This window comes from Eumetopias jubatus, unplaced genomic scaffold (genome assembly GCF_037043125.1).
Source record: "Eumetopias jubatus isolate StellerSeaLion01/CBP00866 unplaced genomic scaffold, mEumJub1_p1.0 scaffold_5, whole genome shotgun sequence".
Taxonomy (NCBI): domain Eukaryota; kingdom Metazoa; phylum Chordata; class Mammalia; order Carnivora; family Otariidae; genus Eumetopias; species Eumetopias jubatus.
In genome coordinates this window covers 32,150,307-32,165,618 of record NW_028274811.1, presented here as the reverse complement: position 1 = coordinate 32,165,618, position 15,312 = coordinate 32,150,307, and the positions used below count along the sequence as shown (strand labels likewise).

Genomic DNA, 15,312 nt, shown 5'->3' with positions numbered 1-15,312 from the left:
CGAGCAGCCACTGCCACTTGTCCTGCAGCCTGGATCCTTCAGGGCAAGGAGGGGACTGCGAGGTTGGACCTGCAGAGAAAAACTCTAATGGGCAACAGGGGCTCCGATAATAAATCTTAGAGCATCAAGGGAAATGTACCGTAAACTTGCCAAGAGGTAGGAACCACATTTGTTGAGAGATGCATATGGAAGCAAAGGGGTGAAGGCTGGGTGCTTGAGAACACGCAGCGCAGGGGACAGACACATCTGTCCCCAGCGGAGCACATCCGCTTTCCAAAGCACTAGCGTGGGACTCCTAATTCTTAGACGAAATACACCCATGAGATGCCCTTCTACCCCTAGTTTCAGTGTGTGAGGATCCAGAGAGGCAGCTCCGGGCTGAACCTGAAGGTATGCAGCAAACGAGGAGAGAACAAGCAGTGGCTCACGGTAGTGGCTGACGAGCTGCCACCCCAGAGGATGGCAGGATACATGCACCTGCTCCAGAGGGGTGCTCTAAGGCAAACTGGGCCTGGCTCCTAAGGCTTGTCAAAGAAAAAGAGGAATTCAGGAAATCCTTACAAATCTCTAATCAGGCAGGCTGACGAGTTAAGCACAAGGTTGGAGATGAGAAGGCTGTGTCCCCAGAAAAAATTACTGTCAACACCTCGGAATGGACCGCACTGGGCTCCTCCAGTCCCGGGATGACCTAAGAAACCCACGTAGCAAGCCTCTTACTCACGTGGTCTGCAATGGTCCGGCCGAGTTTATCCATCCTGGATCCGGCCTCCGCAATCTTCTTGGCAGCACTGATCACGTCCGATGTATTTTTGAGCGGTCCTTTACCTCTGACAAGAGAGAACGGGGAGCGTCGTATGTAGCTGGAGATGGACAGGAAAGGCAGAGACCTGCAAAGCAGTACAGGGTCGCCCTCTGCGCACGTGGTGGGGGCAGGGGTGGCTCACCGGGTGAAGTCTGTCATCTCCATCATAATCATGCACATCTGCTTGGCCAGCACGATGATGTCATTACCACTGTCGTCCCACTTGGACACTTCGGCATCCAGCTTGCTCTTTTCTTCCTGGAAGCTGGCCACCTGTTCTGCAATCTTTGCTTTTTGCTCCTGGGGAAGTTGAGCCATGATCGCCTGGAATCAGAAGCACAGAAAGCTCTTACATAAAGAAAAGATGAAGTTCTCACAGTGCATTAGCCCAGAGTGTTTCTACCAAGCAATCTCTGACATAGGTAGATAATGCTTTAATAGGTTTCATTTCGCCTAAGGGTCCATTTCTTATTTTAAGCAGAGGTTTATAGCAGCCTGAATTTCCGACCCACTTTCAAGAACAAGTTGTAGTATGGAGGAAAACACAGTGTGAGGGATAGAAAGCTAAGCATGGAAGCCTCCAGATCACACCTGTACAGGAACAGAACCTACTTAATTTTTTTGTAAGTTCATCCTCTGCCTGCTGCCGTGGGGAGAGGACGTTAAGAGAAGGGGCTGATGCATGGAACCCTTTCCCTGGTGGGCCTTGACTGGGCATTTCCTGTGGCTTCTACTTTCAGCTACTTGACATGGCATTGAAACTATCAAAGCAGCACCTGGAGGCCTGGTGCCCACCTCAAGGCCCACAGACTCCAAGCCTTGAGCTGCTCCCCACTTGGCTTTCCCAAGTGCTCTTGATGGAGTGGGGCCCAAAGCAATGATGCATTTCGCTGTTCAAAATGATTTCTAAGGAGTGGAAAACGACTCCACAGAAATATTTCTTGGCATGCTCCCAAAAACATAAATGCTATTGATTGAAGATTTAATGACTCAAATGAATGCAATGGCTCTGAATGATTTTCTTGAACGTACCAGTTATTTTTTTTTAACCCATGAATAATTAAATAGCTCATACCCATGGTATCATTGAGATGGGCAAAGACAGCAATCTTTTTCGAATTTCACAATCCTTTTAACAAACATTGCATTGACTGGATGCTAGGGCCTTCCCGGTGCGGGGCTCTGTCATCAACCAAAGCCCCAGGGCACAGCTGAGGCAGAGAGCTTGTTCCTGCCCTGCTCCCAGCCGAGGAGGCATTCTGGAGGAACAGACAACTGGCTAGCATGTGCCACAACTGAGGTTAAACCTCAGTCCTGCTGCCAGAGAAAGAGTGGGAAAATAGTGTTCTCAATATCGAGAGCATTTTCCTAGAAAATAAAAAGCCAAGTTTCCAGAGTCACACAGAAAGTCAAACATGTCCCCTACCCGGGCACTTTGGCCAGCTATCAGCTGATCATCTTCTGTCTGGACGCTTGTCCTACTTCTGACATCGAAGTCCTCTGTCTCGAAGTCAGAGTCATCCAGTTCCTCGGGGGTCTACAACCAACACAGAGATCACAAGTCAGATACAACCCCGGGCCTCTGGGCCCAATGTATGAACACCCAAATTTCTGGATTTTCATGTGCCATGTTCCAAACAGTTCTGGCGAATGAAGTTAAAATCATTCATTATTCGTCTAAGACCCCGCCTCACTGATGCACACAAGGGGTGGCCCATCCAACAAACACCGGGCAAAGGCACCACATCAACACTTCCCAAAGGATCGAGTTTCTTTATGGGGGCTGGAGCTTCAACTTCCACTAGAGTCAAGACTCTCTTTGAAATCATGTACTCCTCTAACACTTGTATCCTAACACAAAGGTGAGGACTATCCTGGGTAGGAAACGCACTGTATTAAGAAGAGAAATATTTTATCCAACATTAAGCAGATTCTCATAACCTTCCCACTTGATGGCAAAAAGAAAATTAATGAATTACGTAATACTGGGCTTTCTCTTAGGATACTGCTTTGAGGAGTACAAACAGGCAATGGATTTTTATGGATTTCCAATGCAAAAAGAATATGGCAGGTGAGGTCTAAGTATGTACCAAAGGCCCTGATTACCAGTCCTAGCTCTGCTTTAATTATGAAATAAAATTCCTATTTTGCACAACCTCCAGCCTCTCATGATTAGCTGCTGACTTGAAACATAATGTTGTCTTCTGGAAGTTATCAGTAACAGGGCAGCAGGCGGAACAGCTGGGGTTGGCTCTTGGCCCAGCTGGCCGGCCTGTGACAGGAGGGCAGTGAGTCGAGTCCCTCATCTGCACCAGGACCTAATCCAAGCCCAGCCCAAGGGCTCTCTGTGAGGCCTCAATGAGAGGACGTGTGAGGAAGCATCTGGCCGGGCCCAGACTATCTTGGGTTTGTACACAGGCAAAGGCCAAGCCTGTCCCTCAATGAGATGAGGTAAGGACAGCGGGGGTCACACCAGCAAGCCACAAGGAACACATGAATGGAAGATCCTGTCGTCTCTCCAACTTGGCAACATGAAACACTACACCATCACTGGCCATTTTAAATCCTAGGGTCACAGGGGCGCCTGGGTGGCTCAGATGGTTAAGCGTCTGCCTTCGGCTCAGGTCATGATCCCGGAGTCCTGGGATCGAGTCCCACATCGGGCTCCCTGCTCCTTGGGAGCCTGCTTCTCCCTCTGCCTCTCTCTCGCTCTCTCTCTCTGTGTCTCTCACGAATAAATAAATAAAATCTTTAAGAAAAAAAAAAATCCTAGGGTCACAGACACCTGTGGAGGATTTTTCTCAAAGAAGTGCCTCCTGATAAGAACTCTGCTTCCGTACCACCCTCGCTAGTCCAACAGAGACCCAAGAACTGTTCTTGCCAAGAAAACCCAGTACCTCCCCCTCTCTCGTTCTTGCCGAGTACCTGTGTGCCAAGCACCGCTCTGGGCCCTGGAGGTACAAAATAACTAACACAGCGATGGCCCTGCTAGTACCTATATACAATGGTAAGAACGACAAGAAACAAAATGAAAAAGTGAATTTTATCACATCAGAAAGTGATTAGTGATATAAATCAATAAAGCAGTGAGGGTTATATGGGAGGACCTAAGGGAGGAGTGTTCTAGCAGGATGGGGGTCACCAGCACCAAGGCCCGGAGGCAGGAACTTGCCTGGGGAATTAGATGAGCAAGGAGGCCACAGTAGAGGGACTCAGCTCACTGCTGCAGGTCACAGGTCCACTCCTGTCAACAGGAGCCCCCGGAAAGCAGCAGGTGGTGAGGTCCTAGAAGGCCCGTGGGCCAGTGTAAGGACTGGTGCCCCATATAGCCTGCGGACGGTGTGGAGCAGTGGGTAACATGATCTAACTGAAGCTTAAAAGGATCACTTGGGCTGCTCTGTGGAGAGGGAGACTGCAGGCATCAAGGGACGAGAACAGGGAGGCGGCTGCATGAATCCAGGTGAGAGATGTCAGCGGCCTGGTCTAGAGTGGGAACAGTGTTCAGATGTGCTCTGTACTGTGAAGGTAGATCTGACAGGATTTGCTGATAGATCAGATGTGGGGCAGGAGACCAAAAGAGGAAGCAAGAGTGAATGTGAGGTTTGGGCCCGAGCAAGTGGAAGGTAGGTTGCCGCAGCAACTAACCCTTAAGACCGGGTGGCACAGGGTGGGGGTAAAAGATCAGGAGGTGCCTGTTAGATAATCGAGCAGCAAGAGGGAACAGGTGTGTGTAGAACTCAGGAGAGTCACCCTCATGTCTTATCCACCAAGGGAATGAGGGCAGTCAGAGGAGAGTTCGAGAACTTTGCTACCAGGCGTGCCACTGGTCAGAAGCTGAAGAGATGAGGACACAGCAGCAAAGCAGACCAAGAAGGAGGGGGACACCAAGAGGTTTTCCTGAAGAGGGGAGAAATGCTGTCATGCAATATGCTTGGGGAGAGGTGCCGGAGGAAGGAGGAAGGGGACAGTCTTCGGAGCACTGGGACATCCATGGAGAGAGGGGAAAGCGGAGTCTCCGCACACAGACAGGGCAGGCCGGACATCCAGACCACCTCCACACCACAGAGAAAGAGCAGCAGGCCACGTGGGAAGTGAGCAGGAAGGTCCGAAACCTCCCTAGGTGCTAAGGTTGGGGGGGCAATGCTGGCCGGTTCCAGGACCCCCCAAGAGGCGGCTGCCAGCACTCTGCCAGGCTCAGCCGACGGTGGATTCCACGAGGACGGGACCGTGCGAGGCAACATAAGGAAGTGAAATGGGGCAAAGGAGAGTCTATGGACTAACGAGAGACGCAAAGCTAGAAAAGGAGTGAAGCAAAGACCAGAGAGGCCGAGTGAGGGTGATGAGGGAGGAAGACTCGGGGTTGTCACAGTCCTGGGGAACAGGAGCTGCCGAAAGGGACACGACAAGAACTACATGTGACCACGAAGGGAGGCTGAGGTAGAGGAGGACGGGACCGCAAGCAGCTCAGAGTTCCTGGGGTCGGAAGGATTCTTGAATTAGAAACAGCAACGGAGCTCAAGTGGGCTGCCGTAAGCGAGGGCCTGCCGCCCGGCTGCTTTGCAGGCCCTCCACCGCGCCCTGGCTCCAGTGCTCCCGGCGGCCCACACCTCTGCCGCCCAAGGCCACATCCCCGCGTCCCAGCACAGCTCCTGCATGGCCCAGCCCTGTGCGGGGCACACGACCTACAGTACAGCTCATTGATACCACCGGGACCTCTGTTTTTAAGAGAAGGGGAGAGAGATAAGGGAAGCTGCCTACACTCCGGGAGCTGGAAGGGGCCCGGGAGGCCTGCCTGCTCCCAGGACCTGCTTTCCCCCAACAGCACTTGAGGATCTGCACGCATTTCCTCGCATGTCTGCAGTATCCACGCACTTAAACCCCTCAAAACGTTAACTTCAGACACCAATGACTCCCCTTTATCATTGAGGTTCCTTTTATTCTATTTCTAGGTATCTGTCAGTGTGGAAAAGTCTGGAAAAATAGGGCTGTGTTCCTTACCAGTGGTTGGTGGGACTGATCCCTTCACACCACTGAGATATGGCTTCTGGGTTTAACCCATCATTCAGCCAGGCCAGGTTTCTTCTTGGGGCACAGGTATGAAGGGATGGAGAAAGCAAAACAACCCCCTGCCCCCCCTGCCCCCGACGCGTCCCGGGGACCAGGAGGCGGCAGCAACAGCCAGCAGCCGGCCGGGCGATCCAGCAACACCTGGCTGTCCTCCTCAGCCCCAGGGAGGAGCAGTGGTGGTCTTGCCCAAGCGTTTCTATACTGCGTACGAAATGGCTCCAGCCTCACTCAACTGCCTTAGAAAAGGCCTCTGTTTCCAGCTGACTATCTGGCTGGGTTCTGCAGGGTGCCAAGCTGAGAAGATAAAACGTGGGACAGGATCCCTGCCTACCTTGAGAGGCTCGACTAGCAAATCATGAAAGTAAACGAAAGCCCCCTGAGCCTACTGGCCGGGCAGCCCAGCCCAGCTGCTACCTGGGCAGCAGGCAGGCAGGCCCCGCAGGGCAACCACGGCTCTGCAGCGAGAGTAGGGCCTGGCCCAGGCTTGCAGGGGCCCCCGGGGGACCTGGGTAGAGGGACGCACACTCCCTGCTCTCAGCTTCCAGAGCAATGGGCTCATCCTCAGCACAGCATGTGAGAGATGAAACGCTAGGGAAAGACAGCTGTGAGACCGGGTCCCAGCACCCTGCGCTGTATTACAGAGGGGTTAGTAGTTTCTCAAAACCCCTGTGTTTACACCAACAAGGCGGGGTTCTGGCCTTCCCCTCACCTGGTAAGAACTGCTGTGTTCTCAGAGGAAATGGGTCCTGTGGGGCCCAGGGCAGGCGGCACCTCTGGGGAGCGTCAGCAGTGGCTACCACAGGCACTCATCCTCCCCGCGAATGCCCTGAGGCCCCCGGAGCCTCCTGCCTCCCTGCCACTCATTCACGGAGAGCGGGGTTCTATGTGAAGGACAACTTCAACCTGCGTTAAGGAAATACTCAACCGAAGAGCCTTCGCTCTGTGTAGTTTCCCTCTAACTTACCAGAAGCCTCCTATCTGTGGGGACTGTATGCCTGAAACTACATCCTCAAAGGCAACTCACACTAGAGCTCCCCTTCTTGGCCCAAGTTTAGGCTCTAACTTGTGACTAAATTATGTGTCATTTAGACAGCATAATTAAATATATCTCATTCTAACAGCTTTTAGATTCGTGGTTTTAATATACCACCACCGCATCTGCTGAGCTCCAGAATGATGCACTGTTCGAGTTTAGCGAACAATAAGCAAGAAGCTGTTACAACGTCTGAAACGCAGTTACTCACCCTTATCATCAACACCGCTTTCCTGATGTCCCGGATGCCATCGTACACCAGGCGAGAGGCATCGATAAACTCATTCTCATCCATGGGCTGGGCGGGGTCTGAGCTGAGGGCTTCCACGGCTGCCTCCACTTGCTCCGTAAAACGCGGCATGACTGTGGAGAAAGAGGCAGGGCAGACCCTGCTGGCCTGGCAGACATCGTTCTACCACCAGCCCTCCCTAAATCCCTAAGGGAGACACGAGGCGGCCAGGTGTATGATGAAGAGCCTCGGCCTCCACCTATATGAGAAGTAGTTACGGTTGAAATAAATTAAATGCCATATTTTACCAAGACTCACATCATCTTTGTCTCTTTGACCAGATTTTGCAGTATCAGATTTGGATGGGTGAGCCACTGAAGTGAGATAAACTGGAGGTCCTGCTTAAGAACAGGAACCGCCCCCCCCGGCTTAATTTAGTATTTATTCACTAACAAGAAACTCAACTCAGAAGGTCATCTTAAATAGTATGTTCAGAACTATTCCCATCATTAGCTGTGGGACACGTGAAAGACAGGTGAAAACACTTAATTTGGCAGATCAACTTCTCAAGGTCTGATGTTCGACCCAGACATGTCGTGTGAAGACCTGAGCTGCATCCTGATCTCGCCCTTCCAAACCACAGGGCCTGGACTTGCAGGGCGGCCAGCCCACCCAGGCCATCTACACGTGGGGAGCACCGTAAAGGGAGGGAGTCCCCGAACCTGTGTTGGAGAGCAGCTTTGTGGCTTCCAGCACCTTCTCTGTGTAGACCCCTGGCTCATAGTTGTCCATCTCTGAGGTGACTACATGAATGACCCGAGCAGCCCGGCCTCGAATTGCACCAGCTGTGCGGTCCAGCCCATCCACATCTTTCTCTTGGAGAGCAATGACGCATTTGTTCACATCTTCCAAAATGTGATTCTCTGAAGAACAAACAAAAAGCTGAATGAGGGAGAAGGCATTCCACTAGAAGGGGACAACTGCAGGCTGGCATCTGTCGCTCACTGAGTGCTCATTGAGTGCCAAAGCTCCCCGTGTATCATTTCACTGAAGAGACTAGACTCACCGCTGGATTAACTGTCCCACAAAAATTCAACCTGTAATCACCTCCAAGGATAACAATCTTCAATTCCAGGTTTATAGAAAGCGGGAGAGATCAATTGAGATCTTTAAGGCACAATTGTTCTGTAAGCCAGACAGAAAATTCAGATCACAGAAACCTTAATAACTTCTCTTTTCTTTAAATAATCCCACTGACCTTATGTCCAAAACAAAGTCTAAAATAGAAGAAAGGGTTCACTAGAAGTCTCTATACTTCCAGTCCCTTGACCCTCCCTCCAGTAGATGCCAATGGTATTCGGACAATTTGCCAAGAAGCCAGGACAGCCCTGGGATAGAAGGTGCTGGAAAGCAGAATGAAGCCTCCTCTGGAGGTCACTGAGGGAGCCCACCTGAAGCAAAACATTTAGTGATCCTCTCAGAGGTGCCTGTAGAACTGCTCTGGTATTTGCAAAAACCCTTGAATTATGTTAAGATGACAGGTGGCTCCTCCTAGTTTTTGAACTGGATTTGGAGGACCCACCAAAACTATTTTTCCTCAAAGCAAAATGCTTGACACTGGATTCTAGGAACCCGAGTAAGGAGTTAGCTGCAGCTTCATCTATAATAACAGCAAAGTGGAACCAAAATGTCCAAGAGCAGAGCAGGTATAAAATATGGGTACTATATAGCCATGAAAATGGATGATGTTAATCTGAAACAGCCGAGCCAGAATGGTAAAGGGAATGTTCTCACCCAGAAATGCAGAGACCACCAGCAGACAGCCCAAATGACAGGGCTACTCAGACTCTGTGGGGTGGGTGGGAGAGTGACATAAAGGAAAGACCCCGTGTCATCATTTGACCAATGCCTTCCTGCTCAGAAAGGAGCTTTCTTCAAGACATTTAAGGACTTGTAGAAGACATGTTCACTCGCTTAAGCCAAAAGAACACCTGGTACAATAGTGAACGATCAAAGGTCCTAGTTTTTCTGGAAGAGCTAGAACAACCAGGGTAAACGTAATCTGTTTAAGAAACATATCTGGTCATCTGATGCATTGACATATCATTATTCTGGACTGCCTCCTGATTTAACCCATTTCCAAAAGCCATTCCCCTTCCCCTCATAGCATCTGCTAACATACTCAGTCAAGTTCTACGTGACAGTGTCTAGAAGGTAAAGAACAGTAAGCTTGACCTCTTTAGATACTCCCAATAAGAGAGTGGTCATGGTGCTATTTCCTTTCATGTCAAAGGGAGCCAGACGCAAGTGGTACTTAGTGTATCTACCAAAGAAGAGAGCACCACAGTGCCTTGCCTTTGGGCTTCAGGTTCCCCTGTAGACCCCAAAGAGAAACCACAGCCCTCCTCTTTTTAGTTCCCAAGAGACTGCAGGCAAAATGGAGTAAGATGAAAAAAAAGAATCACAATGAGGAAGTAAAAACACATTTCCTGTAAAATTAAACACACTCTGACCATGTGATCCAGGAGTCACACTCCTTGGTATTTATTTAAAGGAAGCTAAAAACTTATATCCACAGAAAAACCAGCATATGAATGTTTAGGACAGCTTTGTTCATAACTGCCAAACCACTGAAAGCAAACAAGATGTACTTCAGTGGATGAATGGAAAAAATGAAGTAAATCCAGACCATGGGATATTATTCAGCACTTACAAGATATGACCTATGAAGCCACAAAAAGACATGGAGAAACCTTCACTGCGTATTATTAAATGAAAAAAGCCAATCTGAAAGGCTACACACTCTATGATTCCAACCAAATGACATCCTGGAAAAGGCAACAAAACTATGGAGACAATAAAAAATATCAGGAGCTGGAGGTGAGGAGGGAAGAACAGGAAGAGCATAGGGATTTTTTAGGGCAGTGAATATTGTATGTGGCACTATAATGATGGATACATTTGTCCAAACTCATGGAAGGTACACCAACCAAGAGTGAACAGTAATGTACATGATGGACTTTGGGTGATAATGTAGTACAGGTTCATCAACTGTAACAAATGTGCCACCGCAATGGGGGATGCTGATGATGGGGGAGGCTGTGCGTGTGTGCGGTTACACAGAGATAGAAAATCTCTGTACCCTCCTCTTAATTTTGCTGTGAACTTTTCTTTCTTTAAATAAATTATTTCCAGTGAAAGCCAAAATACAGTATGAATTCCTATTACAGAAGGGAAAAATGAATTACCACTATAGCTAAGAAGACCCTAATTCAAAAATTAGAGGGGACTTGCTAGGGTTTCCATCATCGTACTATTAACAGAGAAAATGTATTAAACTTTTTACATAAACAAATTTTAGGGAGGATATGTGAACCAATCGTTAAGAATAAACAGGTGGGGAGCCCATCGGAAGCATCTTTTATATATAAACTCTCTATATAGTTAATGTAAACTGAACAGACTGGTATTGAGCCTGCACACCATACTGTGGGGAAGAACTGCTGCTTTTGCTAAACCTAACATATTTTACATTTGTATTTCGTATCACCAAGGAAAGGAAAATAAAAGAAAAGGAAGGAAAAAGTATTGCCAACTAAACCACGGCCAATGTTTCCTTATATCATTGATTTTAAAATTCATCCTCGTTTCAGGGTTGTTAATACAGGGGAGGAAACACATCTTCGAATCCATGAAGCATGGCATTCTTTTTTGTTCATTAGACAAAGTAGCCCAAACTTCCACCAAGGATTTGTTAACCTTCATCTAGACACCTATGTTTTTAAAAATCAATTTTGACTTTCTTGAATTCACACTGGCTTTCTTCCAGTGAACCTAAACCAGGGAAGGGCTTGCCATGCTTTAGCAACAAAGGAAGCCTTCTATTTCGGGAAGCTGACTAAAGTAATAGTCTCTACTGTCCCTGAACAGCTGTCTCTAGGAAAGCCCCATGCAGCTGAGGCCACCACATACCCAGGACATAAGCACCAACTCTGCTGGCTACACTTTAGCCCTAAGGCAGAAATGAGTTTCCACTGGACATGTACAAACAAGGGAGGGTTGGAGGTACCTAAGCTAACCTAAACCATAAATTATGTTAGCTTTAACTGAATCACCAAGGAAACTCAGCATGGGTCCATTATGAGTAGACACACCAATCTGTATCCCATTAAGCACTCTGACTGTTCAACATTAGAGGTTCCTCTGAGAGGAAAAAAGTCACATACACAACAATCTAACAAGGGGTCGTATTATGGACACTATTATATGATTTTCATTTGAAAACCATTCTAGGCCTGCCTCCACCCCTCTACCTCCTTCTTTTTGATGACTGCAAAGTACCCTACTGAACAGATGCAGGGGCCATAATTTACGTGTCTAGTCTTCTCTTAGGTATTTTAGTTGACATGAACATCCTTGTACAGGTATTTTGGCAAACATGTGGGTACATATCTCTGGGGGAAATTTCTAGCAATAGGATTACTAAGTCGAAAGGGATAGTTTAACATAGATGTGTGGTGCCTGATTGCCCTCTAGGCACCAAGCCAACTGGCATTCTCCAAAAAGCCTGCATGAACTCCTAACTTCAATCCATGATGAGTAACAGGACCCATTCTGTGTACCCTTTGCTCTGGCTATCCTTACTGGTGTAAACTTTTGCAGACAAAGGAGATGATAATATTAATACTTCATATACAGGGGCACCTGGGTAGCTCATTTGGTGAAGCCTCCAACTCTTGGTTTTGGCTCACGTCATGATTTTAGGGCAATGGGATCGAGCCACATGTCGGGCTTCACTCTGTGGAGTCTGGGATTCTCTCCCTCTGCCCCTCCCCACACTCATGCATGCATGCACACGCTCTCTAAAATAAAAAAAATCTTTTAAAAAACACCATTAATTAATGAGGAAACCAGAGCACTCAAGTATTAACTGAACTGCCCAAGGTCACATAGCTAGTGGGCATGGGAGTCACAAATCACACCCAACTTCACCATGACCTTATCTGTAGTTTCACAGGTTTTTTGCTCTTAAACACACAAAAAAACAAAAAATTAAGTATAACAATCCTATTATTTAACGGCCTTCCATTAAAAAAAATAGTAATAATTGCCTTCAATCAGACCAAATTCTTTGGGCACACTGACACTTAGTGAAGAAGTACAAATTACCACTCTTAGTATGCCCTATAGTATCTAATGCACTATACTATTTGTTTCCAAGAGCGTTTGGATAAGGTAAAGAAATGTAATAAACCCAATTAGAACCACTCTAACCAAACACTTGAATAAAAAAAAAAAAAACTAAAACTTCTACATGTAAGCAGAATAAATACATAAGACAGTAAATTGCATTTCCATGGAAAACGTTTATCAAATACAATTCAAATGGAATTCAAACAGTCTTTATCACTTTGATAAATTTCAAACTCCTGTCCTTAAGGGATCAGTCAATATAAATATACTTGGGGTTTGCTGAATGCGCTCTACCATCTTAACCATCTCCAATATTTACAAGGCACATTCTGAATACAACTTGGTGAAAAGGAGCCCCCACTCCCCCTTCCCTGGGGGTGGGGGCATACATGACATCTATTTTCAAGTGCTACCGTCTCGTACTTGATATGCAGGGACCCAAGTTTCCACTGCCCTGCAGCCCCATGAAATGCTTGGTAGCTTTACCAGATTATACACAAAATGACCATTACTTCTTGAGCCACCAATTTAGGTATGACTTGTGGCAAGTATGGGGGAGCACTGGGAACCCAAGGGACTGAATATGCAGGAAAACAGAGAGAAAGCAGTCCTATCCCCTAAGTAACTTACCCGTGGAGGGGTTCTTGGCTAGCGGACAGGCTACAGCGAACCTCTAGGCGCCATCGAGTCCAAGGACTCGATGGTATAAAATCACTAGTGGAAATATTCTACAAAACCTATCACACTGCCAGAGGTACCAGAATACAGTACAAAATGGGACACAACCACCACTCCAGGGAGTCAAGCAGCTTCCTCATCTGCATTTAGCGAAGATTTATGATGCCAGAAGCCAAGCCGAAGCCAGCCCCCTTATTCAAGAACATGCCGCCCTAACAGGACTACTGAAGCACCGTGCGCCACAGGGCAAGGGGAAACTGGCAAAGGGGCACGTCGGGATGAGGACAAGACGTGCCTTCTTGTCTAAAGACTGCCCACGAATGCTGCAGACTGACACCTGCTCTCCAGTCCATGGGGCACAACTAGACGCCGCGAACCGCACCAAGGCTAAGGACTGGACACGAGGGGGCCAGCCCAGTCAAACGGGGGCTCCTTGTGATGAGAGCCAGTCACCTCCCTAGCAAGACTGCGTCTGGTCAGAAGACATCTCTAGTCGCCCCACATAAAAAGACTAAAGCTATCACGGGTGGGGCGGGTGTGTGAGAATACAAAGGAGTGTGAATGCTAAAAACTAACTCGTCAATGGAGGAGAACTCTGCCCAGGCATCTGCTTCTCTCCTTCATCCCATGTCCCTATAAAGCACACCATAAGAGAATCCGAAGAATTATGAGTAACAGCCTGGCCCTGTAAATCTTTTAATTGCTTGACTCTGCTAAGCAAGCCTGTGACAAAACCTTAAGAGAAATATACCGGGGTAGACCTCTAAAACTCAGATACTCTGAAAACACCACCACTTTCTGACTTAGAGAATTGTTCTGTTTTTATTTTCTAAATAGAAACTGTCTAAACTCCTTTCCATCAAGTCAACCGTTATATTTTCCCACATTTGCATAAAAATTGAACATACTCACCAGATAAAAGTGTATCTGTTAAAGAATTTGATTTCTCTTTACCATGCTTCTGTTTTATATCATATTACCCTAAAGATACTGCCTGGATCCCACTAAATGCTACTGCAGAATCCTTTTTGTTCTCCAATTTGAAGAATGTTGCATGAGGGACATTTGATTCTATTACATTTTATTTTGCTGTAAGAAGGACTGAAAATCCCTTGAGACCAAGCCTGAGCTATATACCCAACCTAATCATGAGAAGAAAGTTTAGGAATGTAGGATCTATCACCAGAGGGGGGCTTTACATTTAGATTTCAGAATTTGTTGTTTGCTTAAAAGTGTGCTGTGAAGGTGGAATGTTTTTCTCTAAACCGAAGAAAAAGAATAATTCAGTACTTCATTGGGAAAAACAACAGAAGGCCAAGATTTCCCAAAAAAGCCATTGCTGCATTTTTGGCACCTGCAAAGATGTGCTTGCAAATGGGTTTTTTGTTTTAAAGTACCAGCACCTGCAATTTGGCAGCCCTACAGCAGTGTGGTTTATCCCCCCTTTTGTAGTTTACGGATTGCCCGCTCCCTACTCTCTCACATACAGCCAAAGCTACCAGTCCCAAGGAGAACCGACAGAGAGAGGACGACATTGGTATGCAGAACACACTGTCACCTTAGATATAGGTCACTGCTGGAGGACTGTGCTGTGCATGTACTTAAGCCCCGCTTCTCTTTCAAGCCCCATTGACACTCACATCTCCCACGTTGCAGCCTGTGGTTCCCTGGGGTGACAGGTAGTTTTAGCCCTAAAGTACCCAGCCACTGACTCTGCCCAAAGCCACTGGCCTCAGGAAGCCTGGCACCTCCAGAGAGCAAGCAGTGCAGCTAAGGGCAGCAGAAGCCCTGTTAAATGAAGAATGCATTTATACTTACTTGACTTGAAGGAGATGGATTGAAATTTATCTCTGCGTGATAAACAGTGAATTGCAGTTGACAGACATTTTCTATATGAATGCAATTTACTATGTCATTACCAGTTTATGTTTATATAATGAAATCAACTGTTTTTGTGAGGTGAATTACCCAGATTTATTTTTTGCAAGTTCATAATTAAATGGCACTTAAATATTTCCTCTCTGTTTTCTATCTGTGCATCATGCAGACAGAGTCTTTCAAAAAGTAGGCAGTTAAACTATCATCATTTCTGAGGGAGAAAGGAAGCAGCTTTCCAAGAAGGGGTAAAAATTATTTCCAAAAAGGAATTAAAGGTGATGGTGCTGGGAATCTCTTAAGTTTCACAGGCTCATCACAACCAACCACAGCCTCTCCCAGGACCCAGGTCAATGTTTTTTTCTAAATACAACAGCAGCAACAGGGGTGGGTCGTTATGGTGTTGAACAGGTCACAGTTGCAAAATCTCACTCT

At 47.2% G+C, this 15,312-nt stretch overlaps 1 protein-coding gene across 3 annotated transcripts in view; it reads right to left on the bottom strand.

Moving 5' to 3' along the window:
• CTNNA1 (catenin alpha 1) overlaps positions 1–15,312 on the bottom strand; it is a 181,170-nt gene that overhangs the window by 2,962 nt on the left and 162,896 nt on the right. For all 3 annotated transcript variants that reach the window (XM_028103519.2, XM_088023269.1, XM_028103520.2), the window contains 5 exons: positions 7,854–8,054; positions 7,114–7,265; positions 2,229–2,339; positions 945–1,126; positions 722–827 (listed from right to left, as the gene is read on the bottom strand). In XM_028103519.2, coding sequence (XP_027959320.1) covers positions 722–827; positions 945–1,126; positions 2,229–2,339; positions 7,114–7,265; positions 7,854–8,054 — 752 coding nt within the window. The remainder of the gene's footprint in view (positions 1–721; positions 828–944; positions 1,127–2,228; positions 2,340–7,113; positions 7,266–7,853; positions 8,055–15,312) is intronic.